The sequence below is a fragment of the Salmo trutta genome, chromosome 33, assembly GCF_901001165.1.
Source record: "Salmo trutta chromosome 33, fSalTru1.1, whole genome shotgun sequence".
In the NCBI taxonomy this organism is placed as follows: domain Eukaryota; kingdom Metazoa; phylum Chordata; class Actinopteri; order Salmoniformes; family Salmonidae; genus Salmo; species Salmo trutta.
In genome coordinates this window covers 20,398,873-20,421,383 of record NC_042989.1, presented here as the reverse complement: position 1 = coordinate 20,421,383, position 22,511 = coordinate 20,398,873, and the positions used below count along the sequence as shown (strand labels likewise).

General features: G+C 43.3%; 1 protein-coding gene across 3 annotated transcripts in view; it reads right to left on the bottom strand.

Annotated features, from left to right (window-relative positions):
• Positions 1-4,917: 4,917 nt before the first annotated feature.
• The window catches only part of LOC115172617 (steroid hormone receptor ERR2), a 63,166-nt gene continuing 45,572 nt past the window's right edge, over positions 4,918-22,511 (bottom strand). For all 3 annotated transcript variants that reach the window (XM_029730238.1, XM_029730237.1, XM_029730236.1), the window contains exons 7-8: positions 13,876-14,145; positions 4,918-7,796 (exon numbers count right to left, since the gene is read on the bottom strand). In XM_029730238.1, the coding sequence (XP_029586098.1) occupies positions 7,552-7,796; positions 13,876-14,145 (515 nt within the window). In that variant the 3' untranslated portion in view covers positions 4,918-7,551. The remainder of the gene's footprint in view (positions 7,797-13,875; positions 14,146-22,511) is intronic.

Sequence of the window (22,511 nt, the reverse complement as noted above, 5' to 3'; positions counted from 1 at the left end):
CTCCTTCCAGAGCTACGACCTGAAAATCACTGACATCATCATGATTCAACCTTTTTTTCTTCGAGTTCCCAGTTGTCTTGAAAGCACCAGAAATCCAGAGAATGTCAGATTTTGATAATAAAGTTTGATAACAAAATATGACCACGAAGGACCGCCGCACCACCTTCCTGTTCAAGTGAGCACAGCACAGCAAGGTGACTCCAAAAATGTCTTGTATGCTGCTGCATAAATTATGTAATATGCCTGTGGGGTGGCAGGTAGCCTAGTGGTTAGAGCGTTGGACGAGTAACCGGAAGGGTGCAATATCAAATCCCTGAGCTGACAAGGTAAAAAGCTGTCATTTTACCCCTGAACAAGGCAGTTAACCCACTGTTCCTAGGCCGTCATTGAAAATAAGAATTTGTTCTTAACTGACTTGCCTAGTTAAATAAAGGTAAAATAAATAGAAAAAATACTGTAGTTAAGAAAGTAATACTAAGTGTATGTTGTGTAGTAAGCTGTTAGTAGGCCATGTGCCTCACCCTAATACTTTGGTCTATTATCACCTCTTAATTTGGCCTACTGTCCTGACTTGGTGGTGCAGCTGTTTTTTCGAAATTGAATCATCGAATATTGTAAGAGCTTTCATTGTCTGCTTATATGCCCCCTTTATTTATCCTACAGTTCTGACTTGGTGTACAGGGAGAACACTGTAAGAACAGCCCATGTTCTGAATTCTGTCGCTGTACACTTCAAGAGTGCTGAACAAATAGTTATATTGACTACGGACGTCCTAGCTTGCTTAATCGAAATTACGGATTACCTCTTATCTGCTTGTCGTCCCCTTATGCCATACTTTATATATCGCAATTGTCAGTAGAAACCACATTTTTTTAAGCAAGTCAGCCATGGGGCACCCGAGTGGTGCAGTGGTATAAGGCACTGCATCTCAGTGCTAGAGGCGTCACTACAGACCATGTTTTGATTCCAGGCTGTATCACAACCGGCCGTGATTGGGAGTCCCATAGGGCGGTGCACAATTGGCCCAGCATCGTCTGGGTTAGGGTTTGGCCGGGGGAAGGTCATCGTAAATAAGAAGTTGTTCTTAACTGACTTGCCTAGTTAAATAAAGGTTAAATAAATACAAAAAATATCAGCTATGTTTTTAAAAAAAGCAGTTAATGAGGCTGAATTAACTGTTTTGCTGCCAGACAAGGCTCAGCTGATAGCCAGGTGTAGCAGTGGTAATGTGTTGGGACATTGGGATAGCTTTATGTAGGCCCTAACAGTTTGTGGGCACCGTTTGTCACTGTAATAGTGCAATTACTGTATTGTTTAGTGTTGTATTGTGTAGTGGCTTTGCTGGCATGCATCCCACATTTTTTCTTTCTTGCCCCACCAAGACTTACATGCTAAAATAGCCACTGGAAACATGGAATAATATAAACTCAGCAAAAAAGGAAACATCCTCTCACTGTCAACTGTGTTTATTTTCAGCAAACTTAACATGTGTAAATATTTGTATGAACATAACAAGATTCAACAACTGAGACATAAACTGAACAAGTTCCACAGACATGTGACTAACAGAAATGGAATAATGTGTCCCTGAACAAAGGGGGGTCAAAATCAAAAGTAACTGTCAGTATCTGGTGTGGCCACCAGCTGCATTAAGTACTGCAGTGCATCTCCTCCTCGTGGACTGCACCAGATTTGCCAGTAATTGCTGTGAGATGTTACCCCACTCTTCCACCAAGGCCCTAGCCCTCACCCTCCGATCCAACAGGTCCCAGACGTGCTCAAAGGGATTGAGATCCGGGCTCTTCATTGGCCATGGCAGAACACTGACAAGAGCACAGAACGAGCAGTATGGCTGGTGGCATTGTCATGCTGGAGGGTCATGTCAGGATGAGCCTGCAGGAAGGGTACCACATGAGGGAGGAGGATGTCTTCTCTGCAACGCACAGTGTTGAAATTGCCTGCAATGACAACAAGCTCAGTCCGATGATGCTGACACACCGCCCGTGATGTCTGGTGAGGACCTGCCTTACAACAGGCCTACAAGCCCTCAGTCCAGCCTCTCTCAGCCTATTGCGGACAGTCTGAGCACTGATGGAGGGATTGTGCATTCCTGGTGTAAATCGGGCAGTTGTTGTTACCATCCTGTACCTGTCCCGCAGGTGTGATGTTTGGATGTGCCAATCCTGTGCAGGTGTTGTTACATGTGGTCTGCCACTGCGAGGACGATCATCTGTCCGTCCTGTCTCCCTGTAGCGTTGTCTTAGGCGTCTCACAGCACGGACATTGCAATTTATTGCCCTGGCCACATCTGCAGTCCTCATGCCTCCTTGCAGCATGTCTAAGGCACATTCACGCAGATGAACAGGGACCCTGGGCATCTTTATTTTGGTGTTCTACAGAGTCAGTAGAAAGGCCTCTTTAGTGTCCTAAGTTTTCATAACTGTGACCTTAAATGCCTACCATCTTTAAGCTGTTAGTGTCTTAACGACCGTTCCACAGGTGCATGTTCATTAATTGTTCATGGTTCATTGAACAAGCATGGGAAACAGCGTTTAAACTCTTTACAATGAAGACCTGTAAAGTTATTTGGATTTTTACGAATTCTCTTTGAAAGACAGGGTCCTGAAAAAGGGACGTTTCTTTTTTTGCTGAGTTTATGTATTCTGTCTGATACTCTTTTTGAGTCTAATGATATTATTACTAAAAATGTGCCCTCGTCATCACAAATGTGACTTTATAAATGCACTATGATTGACATATCCTTACACAAGCATGTACTGTGCTGAAAGAGGTCAGGTTTGTTTGGGATATTTTAAATGTAGATTTAAATGCATCACAACATCATCAAGGCTTCCCCAGCTGGTGGCCCGCGGGTGGTTTTATTTGACTCCCAAAGTTTTTTGAGCAATTTTTTAAAATAAAAATAACAACACCTTTTCATTGTTGGACAAAAAAGACTAAAGACACCAGGAAATAAGCTCCAAATGACTTTAATTTAAGAAATCTGTTCCCAGGTATTCCCACACCTAATAGAGACGTGATTGTATGCAAATGTAAGCAAGGTTTGAAATGATTCTTTTATCGTCAAACATTATCTGTTTTGGCTTCTTGCGGTCAATTTGCAGTCTACAAATGATTTGTAATTATGTTCCGGCCCCCCGACCATCCACTCCAGAAAAAAATCAGGTGAAACTAGTTGATGGTCCCTGGTGTAGTGGGATAATAAATGAATCACAGACTTCTGGGAGTTATTTAATTATTTCTTCCTTTACCTTTTAGGAAATCAAAACATAAAGGTGACACAGATATTGGTGATTTAACAATCAGAGATATCAATGTACACTGTTGCCAAATGATATAATTCACACCATTAATATTTATACTGTAGGCACAGGAAATAATTTAAAGTACCTGTTCCTTAATGCAAGTTTATCATCAAGGGACCAATTCTGACACATTGATGTTAATAAAAACATGTACCCGCTTCATAACCAAAATGGGTCTCGCCCACTGATAGCCAAATCATGAAGTCAACTTTAAGCATGCTTTACCTTTACAAACAGATATATGGATGGTAAGAGACTACTGGTGACTATAATTACAAATACACTACATGACCAAAAGTATGTGGACACCTGCTCGTCGAACATCTCATTCCAATATCATGGGCATTAATGTGGAGTTGGTCCCCCTTTGCTGCTATAACAGCCTCCACTTTTCTGGGAAGGCTTTCCACTAGATGTTGGAACATTGCTGTGGGGACTTGCTTCCATTCAGCCACAAGAGCATTAGTAAGGTCGGACACTGATGTTGGGCGATTAGACTTGGCTCGCAGTCGGCATTCCAATTCATCCCACAGATGATCGGTGGGGTTGAGGTCAGGGCTCTGTGCAGGCCAGTCAAGTTCTTAGATACCGATCTCGACAAACCATTTCTGTATGGACCTTGCTTTGTGCACGGGGGCATTGGCATGCTAAAACATGAAGGGCCTACTCCAAACAAATTTAGAAGCACAGGATTGTCTACAATTTAATTATATGCTGTAGCGTTAGGCTTTCCCTTCACTGGAACCAAGGGGCCTACTGTAGCCCGAACCATGAAAAACAGCCCCAGACCATTATGCATTGGGGCAGGTAGCGTTCTCCTGGCATCCGCCAAACCCAGAATCGTCCATTGGACTGCCAGATGGTGAAGCGTGATTCATCACTCCAGAGAACGTGTTTACACCGCTCCAGAGTCCAATGGTGGCGAGCTTTACACCAGTCCAGCCAACGCTTGGCATTGCGCATGGTAATTTTAGGCTTGTGTGCGACTGCTCAGCCATGGAAATCCATTTCATGAAGCTCCTGACGAACAGTTCTTGTGCTGACTTGCTTCCAGAGGTAGTTTGGAACTTGGTAGTGATTGTTCTGCGCTATGCGCTTCAGCACTTGGCGGTCCCGTTCTGTGAGCTTGTGTGGCCTACCATTTTGCGGCTGAGCCGTTGTTGCTCCTAGATGTTTCCACTTCACAATAACAGCACTTACATTTGACTGGGGCAGCTCTAGCAGGGCAGAAATTTGACAAACTGACTTGTTGGAAAGGTGGCATCCAATAATGGTGCCACGTTGAAAGTCACTGAGCTTTTCAGTACGGGCCATTCTACTGCTAATGTTTGTTTATTGAGATTGCATGGCTGTGTGCTCGATGTTATACACCTGTCAGCAAAGGGTGTGGCTGAAAAAACAGAATCCACTAATTTGAAGGGGTGTCCACATACTTTTGTATATATAGAGTATCTTGGCAGGGGCATTTCTAGACAATAAATCTTTGATAGAAACGTGGACGGCTCATGTATATTTCAATACAGTCATGATGGTGATGATGATGATACTGATGAAGAATACGTCTTGAAATCGAAAGTATCGACAATAGTGATGAGGTAGTAGTCAGCAGGACGCTGCATGCTGTACTTTATTTTGAACTGCTGTAACTCGGCAACCTACTGTATACTGTCCAGTAACCATTGGCATTGATATACTGTATATATATATATATATATATATATATATATATATATATATATACACATTACACTGTATAGACCCAGTTTGAATGTAAGACTTCTAGAGGAGCCTAAATACAAATGAAAGCATTGAAGGGAGGTGCCTGGAGTTTACGTTGCATCGTGTTCGGTGTGAATTTTGGATCACTACAAAAAGCTTGTTGTAAAGTTTTTCTGCTAAACTGTCTGATCTGTTTCATCTGTACTTGTCCATACAAACACTTGTATTTTACAGCAGAGCAAAGAAAATATAGTTCTGATATTTATTTTTGATAAGAATAATTTTTAATAATATTGAAATATTAATCCAATTGTCCAAAATCTTGGTAAAAGCATGCTTACAGCATGGTTTCAGTCAGAATTGGTCCCCGTTGTATTGCACAACAGTAAAATAGTTCAAGTTACATGGTCACCCTCTAAAGTGGAGCCTGTTAAGTAGACAGCGGCTAGTTCAAGTTGGGATTATTAGGTGTTGGGGTGTGTAGTCATCCTCCATTAAGTGACCAATCAGGCTGCAGTAAAATAGGGTGCTGCAGGATTAACACTGGTCAATGATATCACAAGCAGAGTAGCAACCATCCCGTTTCCAATGTCAGGGATTCCTTTGATCACAGTTTCGTATTGTGACAGCACCAACATGTATCACATCACATTAATCACGTCAGTAGTATAATCATCCCCCTCCCATCACATTCTCTCCCATGCAGAACAAGAACAGCATGAGTCTACAGTACTGAACTACAGGTCCCAGCATGCACCATGGAGGTCGACCTACCTACACACTGGGAGCATGGAGGCCCTTTCGTCACTTTCCCACAGAGATCACACCTTGTACAGACACACCATGGGACTGGTGCTACCCTTTGAAACATGCTGACACTTTGTAGCCTGCATGGCTTCTCACAAGAGGAGCACCTTGGGGAGTGATTTGCTGTCTTTAAGGATGCCTGTCTGTCTCCTGGTCTGTTGAGAGGTGTTACACCACAGCTACTGTGTCAACATGGGGTCAAGCAGCGTTCCACGTGTCTACTGTACTCCTGGAGGGAGGCAGAGCTGCACAGTAGAGAGCAGGCAGGCAGCTATGGCAATAACCTCCTTCTTTGTTAAAAATACCCCCAGTCAGCGTGAAGCGCTAGCTACCAACACATCACTGCACTGCACCTGCCATTCACCTCAGTTTGGCTGTAGCTCCATAAAGACAGTCCCAGCTATAAAAAGACAGGCAGCTTTTAAAATGCTGTTAGCAGATGCTGGACACTTTGCTCCCTGTGTGTGGGAGGACTCTGCCACGGTCTTAAAGGACCCAAAATAGAGCATTTGACACATGGGCCTCTGATTGTTTGAACATGGAATCTTCTGGACTTCTGCCAGTCGGCAGAAATCCTTTGATACCCCCGCCCCAATCCCACTCATCATGTTTCACCCTGCCCAAATCGGGTCATTCGCTCAGTTGCCAAGAGGCAATTTCCATCGGCTTGAACAATCACCAAATGTGGGGTTTACAGAGGAGAAACACTACAGTGCAACAGGCGAGTGGTGCGTCCATTGCCAGGACACACACTCACACACAAATGGGAGGGCATGGTCTTCTAGCGACAGACAGACAGACAGACAGACACAGACAGACAGACAGACAGACAGACAGACAGACAGACAGACAGACAGACAGACAGACAGACAGACAGAAACAGCAGCGTAGTGAAGCAGATGATATAGGAGGTTTAACATGACTTGTCCACGGCACGGCTCCCTTTATTGCTGAGTTACTACAGAATAAGACGACTGACTACCTGGCTACGCTAGTTTGGTTAAACATGTCACGTGACCAGTTTATCTTCTTCCTGTCTGAGACCAATCGACATCACACAGCTCACTGCTCTGAAGAGGTATATTCAAGGACATTTAGATCAGTAGAGCTCACATTTAGGTAACACTTTCTGTCCTTTCTTTCTTTTCATTTTTTTTCCAAAGAAGGAGAAAGAGAGAAAATGGCCGTCGGCTTCACCAGACATAACTGTACACTCAGTCAATCATTATTAATAAATATATACATGTCCTGGTCAAGTCCAGGAGGTGAAACAACTGTCTAACAAGTGAGTCATAGTGGTTGACGTGTGTTGTCATCAGAACACATATGGAGACCTCAACTGCAGATTCTGACTAGAAATAAAACCATGTTAATTAAGAGCCTGCAATTAAAGATATATAGAGAGGGGGAGATCCTTCACATACAGTATGACCACAGACCATAAACAAAACAAAATTATTACTGTACATAGTATTTCTTATATATTTTAAATTAATCTGCATCATTTTATATTTATATTTTTAACCAAGTTTTGCATTTGTTCTTCTTTATTTTAATTATTTTTTTAAATGTCTTGGGTTCGAGGGGGCGAGAGCGCAAGAGAGGTCAGTCTGTCTCCTGTCACAGTCAGCAGGGTGTTCCTCTCCTGTCCTGAGTCCCCTCTGTCCATGTCCTTCTGTCTGCATCACCTGCTCCTCCATCAGACCTTGGCCTCCAGCATCTCCAGGAAGAGTTTGTGCATGGGCACCTTGCCCTGCACCTTGATGCTGTAAAAGTGCTGCACGGCCTTGGTGGCGGTCTGACGCAGCAGGGGCAGGGTCATGAGCAGCTTGCCTGCCCGCCGGGGGTCCTCCTGATGCTGGCTGCTCTCATAGTCCTGCAGGGCCTCATGGAGCGCATCCTGGAGCTTCTGCACTGCCTCCACGTCCTCTATATGCATGGAGTCTGGAGAGGAGAGGGAAAGAAACGCTCAGTGAGAGGGGGCTCTTCAACATGAGTCATTTTAACACCTTCAGAGATACAATGACAACACAAACCAGTGCTTGATTTAATTAAATGTAAAATAGTTCTGTAAATAGTAACACATCAAAACTTTGCAGAATAAGTGCACATTTCCAATGCAATGAGAGCTGAACGAGGCTGATGAACACAGCAGGAATTCCAAAAAGGTATTTTTGCTAAAGTAAAACATGGCTGGGTGTGTACTAGTGATCTAACAGTGTAGTCAGCTATTAGACACGTTATCAGCATAATTCACACTGCGACAAGTTAAACAATAGAACGTAAAGAAAAACACAAACTTTGTGTATTTTTTTTTGCCAGGTGGCCTTGGTTTGATTTTCGTATGGCCTTTGACCAATGAGACTGAAAATCCATATAATGCAGCAGTCTCCTGCAGCACACAATGGAATGAACAGCAGCCAACCCCCAGTGAATGAATACATATTAAACACCTCACTGTTCCAAAAGACAGCTCCGGAATAGATTGTTTTCTTATAAACACTCCATCAGGGAATTGGACGGTGTAAACTAGCTTCAATAAAGAAATAATACTTCCTTCACATTTTCATTCATTTCCTCCCTCTTCTCTCACAGACACGTGGACAACAAATGAGTGGAATGAAAGTAAACACTATTGTACATTTGATTAAATAATCACTGGAATGTTAATGCTTTAGCTTGCTGGAAACCATATTTTAAATGATGATTGATCAAACAAAACATGTGATATAAACTCCAATTGAACTAGTGTAACTACATGTATGTACTGTAGGTCTACTGTAATAGTGTAACTACATGTATGTACTGTAGGTCTACTGTAATAGTGTAACTACATGTATGTACTGTAGGTCTACTGTAATAGTGTAACTACATGTACTGTAGGTCTACTGTAACAGTGTAACTACATGTATGTACTGTAGGTCTACTGTAATAGTGTAACTACATGTATGTACTGTAGGTCTACTGTAACAGTGTAACTACATGTATGTACTGTAGGTCTACTGTAATAGTGTAACTCCATGTATGTACTGTAGGTCTACTGTAATAGTGTAACTACATGTATGTACTGTAGGTCTACTGTAATAGTGTAACTACATGTATGTACTGTAGGTCTACTGTAACAGTGTAACTACATGTATGTACTGTAGGTCTACTGTAATAGTGTAACTCCATGTATGTACTGTAGGTCTACTGTAATAGTGTAACTACATGTATGTACTGTAGGTCTACTGTAACAGTGTAACTACATGTATGTACTGTAGGTCTACTGTAACAGTGTAACTACATGTATGTACTGTAGGTCTACTTTAATAGTGTAACTACATGTATGTACTGTAGGTCTACTGTAATAGTGTAACTACATGTACTGTAGGTCTACTGTAATAGTGTAACTACATGTACTGTAGGTCTACTGTAATAGTGTAACTACATGTATGTACTGTAGGTCTACTGTAACAGTGTAATTACATGTATGTACTGTAGGTCTACTGTAATAGTGTAACTCCATGTATGTACTGTAGGTCTACTGTAATAGTGTAACTACATGTATGTACTGTAGGTCTACTGTAATAGTGTAACTACATGTATGTACTGTAGGTCTACTGTAACAGTGTAACTACATGTATGTACTGTAGGTCTACTGTAATAGTGTAACTCCATGTATGTACTGTAGGTCTACTGTAATAGTGTAACTACATGTATGTACTGTAGGTCTACTGTAACAGTGTAACTACATGTATGTACTGTAGGTCTACTGTAACAGTGTAACTACATGTATGTGCTGTAGGTCTACTTTAATAGTGTAACTACATGTATGTACTGTAGGTCTACTGTAATAGTGTAACTACATGTACTGTAGGTCTACTGTAATAGTGTAACTACATGTATGTACTGTAGGTCTACTGTAACAGTGTAACTACATGTATGTACTGTAGGTCTACTGTAACAGTGTAACTACATGTATGTACTGTAGGTCTACTTTAATAGTGTAACTACATGTATGTACTGTAGGTCTACTGTAATATTGTAACTACATGTACTGTAGGTCTACTGTAACAGTGTAACTACATGTACTGTAGGTCTACTGTAATAGTGTAACTACATGTATGTACTGTAGGTCTACTGTAATAGTGTAACTACATGTATGTACTGTAGGTCTACTGTAACAGTTGAACTCCATGTACTGTAGGTCTACTGTAATAGTGTAACTACATGTATGTACTCTAGGTCTACTGTAATAGTGTAACTACATGTCCTGTAGGTCTACTGTAATAGTGTAACTACATGTACTGTAGGTCTACTGTAATAGTGTAACTACATGTACTGTAGGTCTACTGTAACAGTGTAACTACATGTACTGTAGGTCTACTGTAATAGTGTAACTCCATGTATGTACTGTAGGTCTACTGTAACAGTGTAACTACATGTATGTACTGTAGGTCTACTGTAACAGTGTAACTCCATGTATGTACTGTAGGTCTACTGTAATAGTGTAACTACATGTATGTACTGTAGGTCTACTGTAATAGTGTAACTATATGTATGTACTGTAGGTCTACTGTAATAGTGTAACTACATGTACTGTAGGTGTACTGTAATAGTGTAACTACATGTATGTACTGTAGGTCTACTGTAATAGTGTAACTACATGTACTGTAGGTGTACTGTAATAGTGTAACTACATGTATGTACTGTAGGTCTACTGTAATAGTGTAACTACATGTACTGTAGGTCTACTGTAACAGTGTAACTACATGTACTGTAGGTCTACTGTAACAGTGTAACTACATGTACTGTAGGTCTACTGTAATAGTGTAACTACATGTATGTACTGTAGGTCTACTGTAACAGTGTAACTACATGTACTGTAGGTCTACTGTAATAGTGTAACTATATGTATGTACTGTAGGTCTACTGTAACAGTATAACTACATGTACTGTAGGTCTACTGTAATAGTGTAACTACATGTATGTACTGTAGGTCTACTGTAACAGTATAACTACATGTACTGTAGGTCTACTGTAATAGTGTAACTATATGTATGTACTGTAGGTCTACTGTAATAGTGTAACTACATGTATGTACTGTAGGTGTACTGTTATAGTGTAACTACATGTATGTACTGTAGGTCTACTGTAACAGTGTAACTACATGTATTGTAGGTCTACTGTAATAGTGTAACTACATGTATGTACTGTAGGTCTACTGTAACAGTGTAACTACATGTATGTACTGTAGGTCTACTGTAATAGTGTAACTACATGTATGTACTGTAGGTCTACTGTAATAGTGTAACTATATGTATGTACTGTAGGTCTACTGTAACAGTGTAACTACATGTATGTACTGTAGGCCTACTGTAACAGTGTAACTACATGTACTGTAGGTCTACTGTAATAGTGTAACTACATGTATGTACTGTAGGTCTACTGTAATAGTGTAACTACATGTATGTACTGTAGGCCTACTGTAACAGTGTAACTACATGTATGTACTGTAGGCCTACTGTAACAGTGTAACTACATGTACTGTAGGCCTACTGTAACAGTGTAACTACATGTACTGTAGGCCTACTGTAACAGTGTAACTACATGTACTGTAGGTATACTGTAACAGTGTAACTACATGTACTGTAGGTCTACTGTAATAGTGTAACTACATGTACTGTAGGTCTACTGTAATAGTGTAACTACATGTATGTACTGTAGGCCTACTGTAATAGTGTAACTACATGTATGTACTGTAGGCCTACTGTAACAGTGTAACTACATCAACAACAACCATGTGTACAGTATCATACTGACTCTGTAGCCCATATCCTCCCTTACCTTTCAGTGTCAGAGGAGGGTTCTCTCTGACTCATTGCAGTCTCTCCCTGTCTGATGTGCTGTGGTGTATTGCATTGTTCACGGATACTCTTACGGTACGTACAGAAGGCTGTAACACTCCCTTTTCATATTCTCTCTCTCTCTCTCTCTCTCTCTCTCTCTCTCTCTCAAGGATGTACTGGGCTTGTGGTTCTCTCAGTGGTTAACCAGTGTCTGGCACTTATGAGACGGTGTGTCATTGCTTGACTCATATCACCTTGGCGGTGCATATTTCACCACGCGGGACAATAAAAGGCAAAACAGATTTCAGACTTCGTCCCAAATTCATTGACTGGAACAACTATATTCCCAAGACCTTGAGACATTTCTCACCCTGACGCTTTCCAATCCACAGCGGTAAAATGAAGTAGGTCGTTTTGGAAAGTGAATGAGCAGTTGAGCAGGGGGGGTGGGGGGATATGAGCAGATGGGGGGGGGGGCAGAATAGAAGAACAAAAGGGAAATTCACCAGAAAGTCAGAGAGCTGACAATATTGTATCTCCTCTTTGCTTCATACAGGATTAGTCAATCATAGAACCAATAAATGTATCAAAGACATAAGTGAGTATATGTGTGTGTGTGCATGTGTGCTTCAGCACATGCGTGACATTTTTGCCATTAAACTCATCTAATGCCAAGAATGAGTGAGCACAGTGGACAAAGGTCTCAGGGTGAAGTGCAGGCAAGAAGGAATGAAAGAAAGAGCTAGAGACCAGATGAGAAAGAAAAGAGAGCAATAGACAGAGAGAGATGGAGATATGGAGAGAGAGACAGAGAGGGAGAAGGAGATGGAGATATGGAGAGAGAGAGACAGAGAGAGGGAGATATGGAGCGAGAGAGACAGAGAGAGGGAGATGGAGATACAGAGAGAGAGCGAGATGGAGATATGGAGAGCGAGAGCGAGGGAGAGGGAAAGCATGCAGCATGTAGGCTATGGAGGAGGGGATAGGCTTAAAAAAACTACTTTGAAGAAACAATTTCCTTGCAATCCATCAGAGAGCCCAAGTCGATCCGATTGATAAACTGCTAATTACAAAATCAATCGCTATGAATTTTCACAGCTGTCAGACAGAGGGGCTCCCGGGAGAGTGATCTCACAGAGACCTTGTTCAAACGTTCCGGACGCCTCCTCCCTACCCGGACACCCGGCCTCCCTCCCTCCCTCACCCGCACCCACCCCCCAACAAAGCTCTGTTGTCTGAAAGCAAAGCAAAGCCCACCGTCAGCGTTTTCATTTTTCAGCCTGACAAAAAAAGAGAAAGCGCGCCCGTGGTCCAGCCAGGCATTGATCAGAGAGGGACAGGCCCTGCCTACTCAAAAGCAGCCTGTCGATACGAGTGTACCGTCTTCGCATTGGAACAAACAAGCCCCATCACTCCCTGATACTCATTCCATTCGACTTAACACATTGTATTGACAGGCCCTGTGCTCCTAATGAAATGCTAAATTTATCTCCCATGGTTGGCGTGCCCTGCAGCTACTGTTATGGAGACTTAACCAACATAAATTATGAACAATTGTTATTATGAATAAGATAATAAGATAATATTCCAATATAAAATTAGAAACAGTTTTCTGCATTTGCGCAATATAAATGGAAAATGTTTTGGTTTTATATTTAAAATAAGGAACACCAAAATATTTTGGGGTGTGGTGGCAAATTAATGAGTGTTTAAAAATATTCCAAACAAATTTAACATTTTTGTGTCACTGGCACTATATTAATCGTTTGTTCATTTGAAATTAACTCTGGCTCGAGATTTGATACAGTATATGACAGTTTTTGAGATTAATGAAATGTGTCCTTAAATGTATAAATACTAGCTTTATTCATAAAATTACAACAAAAAGTTACAAATTCCAAAAAGTATTATTATTGTCCACATGGATATATTGCGTGTGATTGCCCATTTTACAATATCTTATTGTCCATAAAATACTGAAAAATCAGACTCTGATCTTCAAAACATACATTTTCAGCAAAAATACAATATTACCTTAAATAATAAATTTGATTGTTTTTTAGATTGATTGATCTCATCATATTGCATAAATTAAAAAACCTTGTGAATAATAAAATATCCAAATATTCACCTATTATCCCTGACTGTCGTCTTATTTCTGCTATATATGGAGTCGGTGTATATTGTCCTACCTGAGTTGGCGAGAGCGATGGCCTTGAGGGTGACAAACTCCTCCTTCTCCACCTTCAACTTCTTGTACTTGCGTACGAGCTGCAGGATGGACACGTAGAGGTCGAGCAGGCCCGTGAGCCGCGAGTGTTCTTCGTCCATGATGTAGTCCTCTGCATACACCAGCTCGTCCTCGTAGGGCAGCGAGCGGAACACAATGCTCAGGATCAGGATCTCCATCCAGGCACTCTGCAGTAGACTCATCTGGTCTCCCAGCGACAGCGTGGAGAAGCCTGGGGAGACAGAGGAAAACACTGAGAATCTCTCACCTGCAGTTATCTGCACTACAATGCACTGACACTTAAAATATATTTGTTTGTTTGTGTGTGTATGGGTGTTTCCAGCTCATGCTCTGCCCTCAAGATGAAATAGAAAACAGTGAAAATACTCTAATAGGCTCTTTATATTCTCACTTTGTCGATGATCAATGCAATTATCATCGGTAAACTATTAAATGGGGTGAACTAGTTAAGGGTGACCTATTAAATTAACATTAGCACCCTGATTGTTTTAATGAAAACACTATGAAGCCAAACATGTACTGTCCACCTTCAAGGTCTTTCTCATGGACAGATCTGATCAGTAACCCAAACATGAGTTCAAAGTCTCACCCCGACTGACTAGAGTACATGCCACGGTATGTTAGCAGCAGAGGTGTTTAATTTTAAATGCACTCTGGAAGGTCCTCTCTGAAACGGTTGTCACAGCACTCCAGTGGGCTTTACTGTAAGTGAAGACAGTAAATCGGTGCAAAGGTCTTTGAGACACAAAGCCGTCTGGTCAGCCCTTGTTTCCTGTCACACTGCTATTGGTGGGATTAGCACAGAGACAGATCCTCATTGGAGGGGTCGAGGACGTGACACACACTCAGTACCACGCTGGGTGAGTTGATAAAAACACACACACAACACACTCATGCATGCATACACACTCACACTAACAGACACACACGAGTGTGCGCACACACTCACACAGCGAGGGGTCACGTGGGTCAACACAGCCCTAAAGGCATGCTTAAATCCTGTCCCCGTTCCTGACAAACAGCAACTGGATGAGCTGAAATTGTCTGGGTCATATAAAACTATTGTCATTTCCCCCTTCAAACACACAGGCTGCTACCGCTGCCTGCACATATGGATAGAATTAAACCTTTTTAAAAACAACCATCCCCACAAATCCTCTGAAGATGAGGTGAGAGAATTCAGACAAACGAAAAGGAAGAAAAGGGAATCTGGTTAGAAGGAACAGATAGCCATATCATCCCCCTTTCCCTCTACTACCCTTTCCCCCTTCTACCCTTTCCCCAACTACCCTTTCCCTCTACTACCCTTTCCCCCTTCTACCCTTTCCCCAACTACCCTTTCCCCCTACTACCCTTTCCCCCTACTACCCTTTCCCCAACTACCCTTTCCCCCTACTAGCCTTTCCCCCTACTACCCTTTCCCCCTACTACCCTTTCCCCCTACTACCCTTTCCCCCTACTACCCTTTCCCCAACTACCCTTTCCCCCTACTACCCTTTCCCCCTACTACCCTTTCCCCAACTACCCATTCCCCCTACTACCCTTTCCCCGTACTACCCTTTCCCCCTACTACCCTTTCCCCTTACTACCCTTTCCCCCTACTACCCTTTCCCCCTACTAGCCTTTCCCCCTACTACCCTTTCCCCCTACTACCCTTTCCCCAACTACCCATTCCCCCTACTACCCTTTCCCCGTACTACCCTTTCCCCCTACTACCATTTCCCCCTACTACCCTTTTCCCCTACTACCCTTTCCCCCTACTACCCATTCCCCCTACTACCCTTTCCCCCTACTACCCTTTCCCCCTACTACCCTTTCCCCCTACTACCCTTTCCCCCTACTACCCATTCCCCCTACTACCCTTTCCCCCTACTACCCTTTCCCCCTACTACCCTTTCCCCCTACTACCCTTTCCCCCTACTACCCCATTCCCCCTACTACCCTTCCCCCTACTACCCTTTCCCCCTACTACCCTTTCCCCCTACTACCCTTTCCCCCTACTACCCTTTCCCCCTACTACCCTTTCCCCCTACTACCCTTTCCCCTACTACCCTTTCCCCTACTACCCTTTCCCCCTACTACCCTTTCCCCCTACTACCCTTTCCCCTACTACCTTTCCCCCTACTACCTTTCCCCCTACTACCCTTTCCCCCTACTACCCTTTCCCCCTACTACCCTTTCCCCCTACTACCCTTTCCCCCTACTACCCTTTCCCCCTACTACCCTTTCCCCTACTACCCTTTCCCCCTACTACCCTTTCCCCCTACTACCCTTTCCCCTACTACCCTTTCCCCTACTACCCTTTCCCCCTACTACCCTTTCCCCCTACTACCCTTTCCCCCTACTACCCTTTCCCCCTACTACCCTTTCCCCCTACTACCCTTTCCCCCTACTACCCTTCCCCTACTACCCTTTCCCCCTACTACCCTTTCCCCCTACTACCCTTTCCCCCTACTACCCTTTCCCCCTACTACCCTTTCCCCCTACTACCCTTTCCCCCTACTACCCTTTCCCCCTACTACCCTTTCCCCCTACTACCCTTTCCCCCTACTACCCTTTCCCCCTACTACCCTTTCCCCCTACTACCCTTTCCCCCTACTACCCTTTCCCCCTACTACCCTTTCCCCCTACTACTTGGAGCATCCCTCTCCTTACCTCCTGTCCTGGTCTAGCGTTCCCACGGCGCCCCCATTCTGACAGCATATTAGCCCGTCGCCTGATTAAAACGATTGCTTTTACAAGTTTGCTGTTGCAATACTATCTGCTCCCAGGTTATTAAGAGGCGATAGATTACAGTATTGACACACACACATAGAGAGAGAGATACACTGAAGGGGGTAGAAACAGAAAGAAAAGGGTAGAGAGGGAAAGAGAGAGAAAAGGGGGTAGTGGAGAGTTTCATTTCCCTTATCGTAGTGATGACCACAGGAGGGAAGAGCTGGAGGATACATTCATTAACAGATTGCGATCGGAATGTGAGGGCCTTCACAATGTGAAGGGGAATCAATAGTCAGTCGAATGGAGGGTCTGATCAAACAGAGACAGAGACAGGTGCAGGGCCCAGGACAGGCACGGCAGGCACACCCCACCCGGGTGGCCACGGGGTCTGTGAACCACAGACAGGAACAGCACGATACAGACACTAACCAAAACTGCTAGGAGCACATACTAATATAATTGTAGGAGGAAGCCATGAGTACCTTAGTGCAGATGCCTGTGATACTACACATAAAAATGCATTTTAAATCCTTTTTAAAGCTCTGACGAAGGCCTTCAGGCCGATACGTAAAGCTTAATAAAGAGCAGTGATACTAGCAAGAGTAGTGTGCCGGTTTCTTATTTTTTCTCATCTTATTCAATTGTTACCATTCACCTGCAACAAAGAGAGAGTGCCTTTTGAATTTTAAATCCTTTGCTGTGAAATGTCCCTGTCAGCACTGGAAAAGCCGTACCTTGCCATTAGCGAGATAATCTGGACTAGCCACAAGGAAATTGTCATGCAAGTGTAGACAAGGTTCAGCCTGATTTCTGCGTCAGGTTGGCATGCAATCACAGCCTAGGCTTTGTGCACCCTTTTAATGCCAAGGAGTACTCAACCGGAACACCTTGCCCTCAATGTGACAGCACATAGAAAGCACTTGTTCTAGATTTGTACAAGAGAATGCAAAATCCCTCTGTTATACCAGACACCTCTCAGCAATATGCACACACTGAACACAGCAACCTGCAATTACGTTTGACGCTAAAAGTCCTTGAATTGAATCCAGTGTTGTGAGATGGAGAGGTGGTGTTTTCCCCTGCTCTGTCTCTCTTCAGGGCCTAAATTATGGCTCCAAATGGGATCTTGTGTCGTTGACTTGCCGTTTTCCACTCAATTTAATCGAGTAATGAAGTGACTTCCAGACTCCATAGGTCACACAGCGCTCTGGCCGCCATGCTGTGAAGGCAGCCCGGTTAAGTGCTGTCGGAGTGGGTGATTTCCTCTAATGAAATATCAATATTTACATCTTAATTTCCACACCACTGCCTTGGTGGGGTTTGAGCAAACACGGCACAATATTGACCAAAACTTAGAGACCTGTTGAAGGCCTTTTTCCACAAGGCTACACTGGGTAAGTAGGCTAAACAAGCAGAGGGCAATAAAAACATTTCTGAAATCTCTTTTGTTCATTTTGAATAAGCATGCTTTCATATACGGAATTGTGATGTTAGGGGAGGATTGTGTTTTAAAGGCATCTACATTATCAATTTAAAAATGACATTACATGACAATAGATGTATTTTATCCAGTAAACAACGGAACTTCAACATACAGTAGGTTACAGTGAATCATCTGTACTGTATCACAGTTCAAACCACAATGTACCTCCTCATTACATGTGGACAAGCAGTCCTCAGGAGAAATGTCATGTTGACATAGCATACTACTGTTGTCCATAATATCACACAATCACAGTCATGCGGGGGGGGGGGGACAGCTCTCTCGGTCCCTGCGATTTCAGAGGGTGACAGACAGACATGTGGTGGCTGTGGACAGGGAACATGCTCTCTTCCTCGCCTCTTAACCAGACACTGAAGACCATGACTGGGTTCAACAGTAGACTAATTCACTTCATGCCTCAGCTGGTTCTCACAATGATCCCTGTCCCTGGCTAGGCACAGTATAAAATCACACCAGTTGTTGTTTGTGTTTACAATAAACATAGCCACTTGAAACGGGTTCGAAAACATTGACAAGCTTGGCTGGTCTCTCTGGTTGATAAAGGCAAATCTTGAATAGGATTTCACTGCAATATTTTGTATAAATCACATCTGAAAGTTATAACACAGGAATAAATGTTTTCTTTGACAGATGATTTCCCTCAGCTTTTCCTGCTCTGGTCCCTGACTTATCTATACTGGATTTAAATACAACAATATCCCTGTCCAAACAGCCCTGTTACAGTCTCTTACCTCTGTCCTCTAAGGTGAGAATCCTATAGACGTACACATGTAGAAATATATTTAAGTTCATCTTCGGATTCTTAGCTTGTTATTCTGGATACAACTGTAAAAAGCCAATTGGGGAGAGCAAAATCCCCATCCTCCTTATCTCCGACAGACCCCTTCACCGAGGGAGGGGGGTGAGATGGTGGCAGACCAGGCAGGCCACACCAGCGCCGGCTGCCTCTGGGTCCACCCCTCGTCAGATTAATCAGGGTGCCATTTCATCTGCCAGAGCAGAGGACGGCCCAAAATGAAATGCTGGAGATTTCTGTTGAGCGGGAGTTCATATTCTATTAATTTATTATTGTTTCCCTCTCCCCGAGGGCCATTAGCACGGGTCATAAAAAGAGAAGTAATTACGAGGCATGGTGGCCCCCTCCAGCTGCAGCCCCCTCGTATTTCATCCTCAATCAGACTACTGAACAGACAGAGAGAGCGAGAGAGAGGGATGGAGAGAGAGAGATGAAGCGAGGGAGGGAGACGGAAAGAGAGAGTGAAAGGGGTGGAGGGAAAGAAAGAGAGAGATAGGGAGAAGATAAAGAGGAAGTGAGAGATAAGGAGAAGAGAGAGGAAGAGAAACTCACAGAGAGATATACAGAGACAGAGAGAGACAGAGAGAGACAGAGAGACAAAGAGAGAGAGACAGAGAGAAAGCGATAGGGGGAAAAGAGAGTCATTCTCGCTAGACAGGGGCTGCTACACTATATACAGTTGAAGTCAGAAGTTTACATACACCTTAGCCAAATACATTTAAACTCAGTTTTTCACAATTCCTGACATTTAACCCTAGTAAAAATTCCCTGTCTTAGGTCAGTGTGGATCACCACTTTATTTTAAGAATGTGAAATGTCAGAATAATAGTAGAGAGAATTATTTATTTAATCTTTAATTTCTTTCATCACATTCCCATTGGGTCAGAAGTTTACATACACTCAACTAGTATTTGGTAGCATTGCCTTCAAATTGTTTAACTTGGGTCAAACATTTTGGATAGCCTTCCACAACCTTCCGCAATAAGTTGGGTGAATTTTGGGCCATTCCTCCTGACAGAGCTGGTGTAACTGAGTCAGGTTTGTAGGCCTCCTTGCCTCCACGCTTTTTCAGTTCTGCCCACAAATGTTCTATGGGATTGAGGTCAGGGCTTTATGATGGCCACTCCAATAGCTTGACTTTGTTGTCCTTAAGCCATTTTGCCACAACATGGAAGTATGCTTGGGGTCACTGTCCATTTGGAAGACCCATTTGCGACCAAGCTTTAACGTCCTGACTGATGTCTTGAAATGTTGCTTCAATATAACCACATAATTTTCCATCCTCATGATGCCATCTATTTTGTGAAGCGCACCAGTCCCTCCTGCAGCAAAGCACCCCCACAACATGATGCTTCCACCCCCGTGCTTCACGGTTGGGATGGTGTTCTTCGGCTTGCAAGCCTCCCCCTTTTTCCTCCAAACATAACGATCATTATGGCCAAACAGTTCTATTTTTGTTTAATCAGACCAGAGGACATTTCTCCAAAAAGTATGATCTTTGTCCCCATGTGCAGTTGCAAACCGTAGCCTGGCTTTTTATGGCGGTTTTGGAGCAGTGGCTTCTTCCTTGCTGAGTGGCCTTTCAGGTTATGTCGATATAGGACTCGTTTTCCTCTGGATATAGATACTTTTCTACCTGTTTCCTCCAGCATCTTCACAAGGTCCTTTGCTGTTGTTCTGGGATTCATTTAAACTTTTCGCACCAAAGTACGTTCATCTCTAGGAGACAGAACGCGTCTCCTTCCTGAATGGTATGACGGCCGCGTGGTCCCATGGTGTTTATACTTGCATACTATTGTTTGTACAGATGAACGTGGTACCTTCAGGTGTTTGGAAATTGCTCCCAGGGATGAACCAGACTTGTGGAGGTCTACAATGTTTTTCTGAGATCTTTGCTGATTTCTTTTGATTTTACCATGATGACAAGCAAAGAGGCACTTAGTTTGAAGGTAGGCCTTGAAATACATCCACAAGTACACCTCCAATTGACTCATATGATGTCAGTTAGCCAAACAGAAGCTTCGAAAGCATGACATCATTTTCTGGAATTTTCCAAGCTGTTTAAAGGCACAGTCAACTTAGTGTATGTAAACTTCTGACCCACTGGAATTGAGACACAGTGAATTATAAGTGAAATAATCTATCTGTAAACAATTGTTGAAAAAATTACTTAGATGTCCTAACTGACTTGCTAAAACTATAGTTTGTTAACAAGAAATTTGTGGAGTGGTTGAAAAGTGAGTTTTAATGACTCCAACCTAAGTGTATGTAAACTTCCGACTTCAACTGTATATAAAAGTATGTGGACACCCCTTCAAATTAGTGGATTCAGCTATTTCAGCCACACCCGTTGCTGACAGGTGTATACAATCGAGCACACAGCCATGCAATATCCATAAATTAACATTGGTAGTAGAATGGCCTTACTGAAGAGTTCAGTGACTTTCAACATGGCACCGTCATAGGAACAACAATGGCTCAGCTGCGAGTGCTGAAGCGCTTAGGCCGTAAAAAACGTCTGTCCTCAGTTGCACCACTCCCTACCGATTTCCAAACTGCCTCTGGAAGCAACGTCAGCACAATAACTGTTTGTCGGGAGCTTCATGAAATGGGTTTCCATGGCCAAGCAGCCACACACAAGCCTAAGATCACCATGCGTTATGCCAAAAGTCGGCTGGAGTGGTGTAAAGCTCGCCACCAATGGTCTCTGGAGACGTGTAAACACGTTCTCTGCGGTGATGAATCACGCTTCACCATCTGGCAGTCCGACAGACTAATCTGGATTTGGCAGATGCCAGGAGAATGCTACCTGCCCCAATGCATAGTGCCAACTGTAAAGTTTGGTGGAGGAGGAATTATGGTCTGGGGCTGTTTTCATGGTTTGGGCTAGGCCCCTTAGTTCCAGTGAAGGGAAATCTTAACTCTACAGCATACAATGACATTCTAGACGATTCTTTGCTTCCAACTTTGTGGCAACAGTTTGGGGAAGGTCCTTTCCTGTATCCCCGTGCACAAAGCGAGGTCCATACAGAAATGGTTTGTCGAGATCGGTGTGGAAGAACTTGACTGGACTGCACAGAGCCCTGACCTCAACCCCATCGAACACCTTTGGGATGAATTGGAACGCCGACTGCAAGCCAGGCGCTCCCAACATCAGTGCCCGACGTCACTAATGCGCTTGTGGCTGAATGGAAGGAAGTCCCCGCAGCAATGTTCCGACGTCTAGTGGAAAGCCTTCCCAGAAGAGTGGAGGCTGTTATAGCAGCAAAGGGGGACCCACTCCACATTAATGCTCATGATTTTGGAATGAGATGCTCGACAAGCAGGTGTCCATATACTTTTGGTCATGTAGTGTACAGTATATCATGGCTGGCTATCAGAAGGACAAGCGAGCCCTGAAGACTTTTGCCCAACGGCATTCTCACCTCAGCCAGTCAAGTGCCCGCCATCTAGTTTGAGCAATACTGCCTTTAAAAGGGCCCCAGAGGTTCAGCTCATCTTGTTCAGCTCTGTACTAAACTGGCTGCTCATCTAGGTATATCAAAGCTTTTATTTCAAA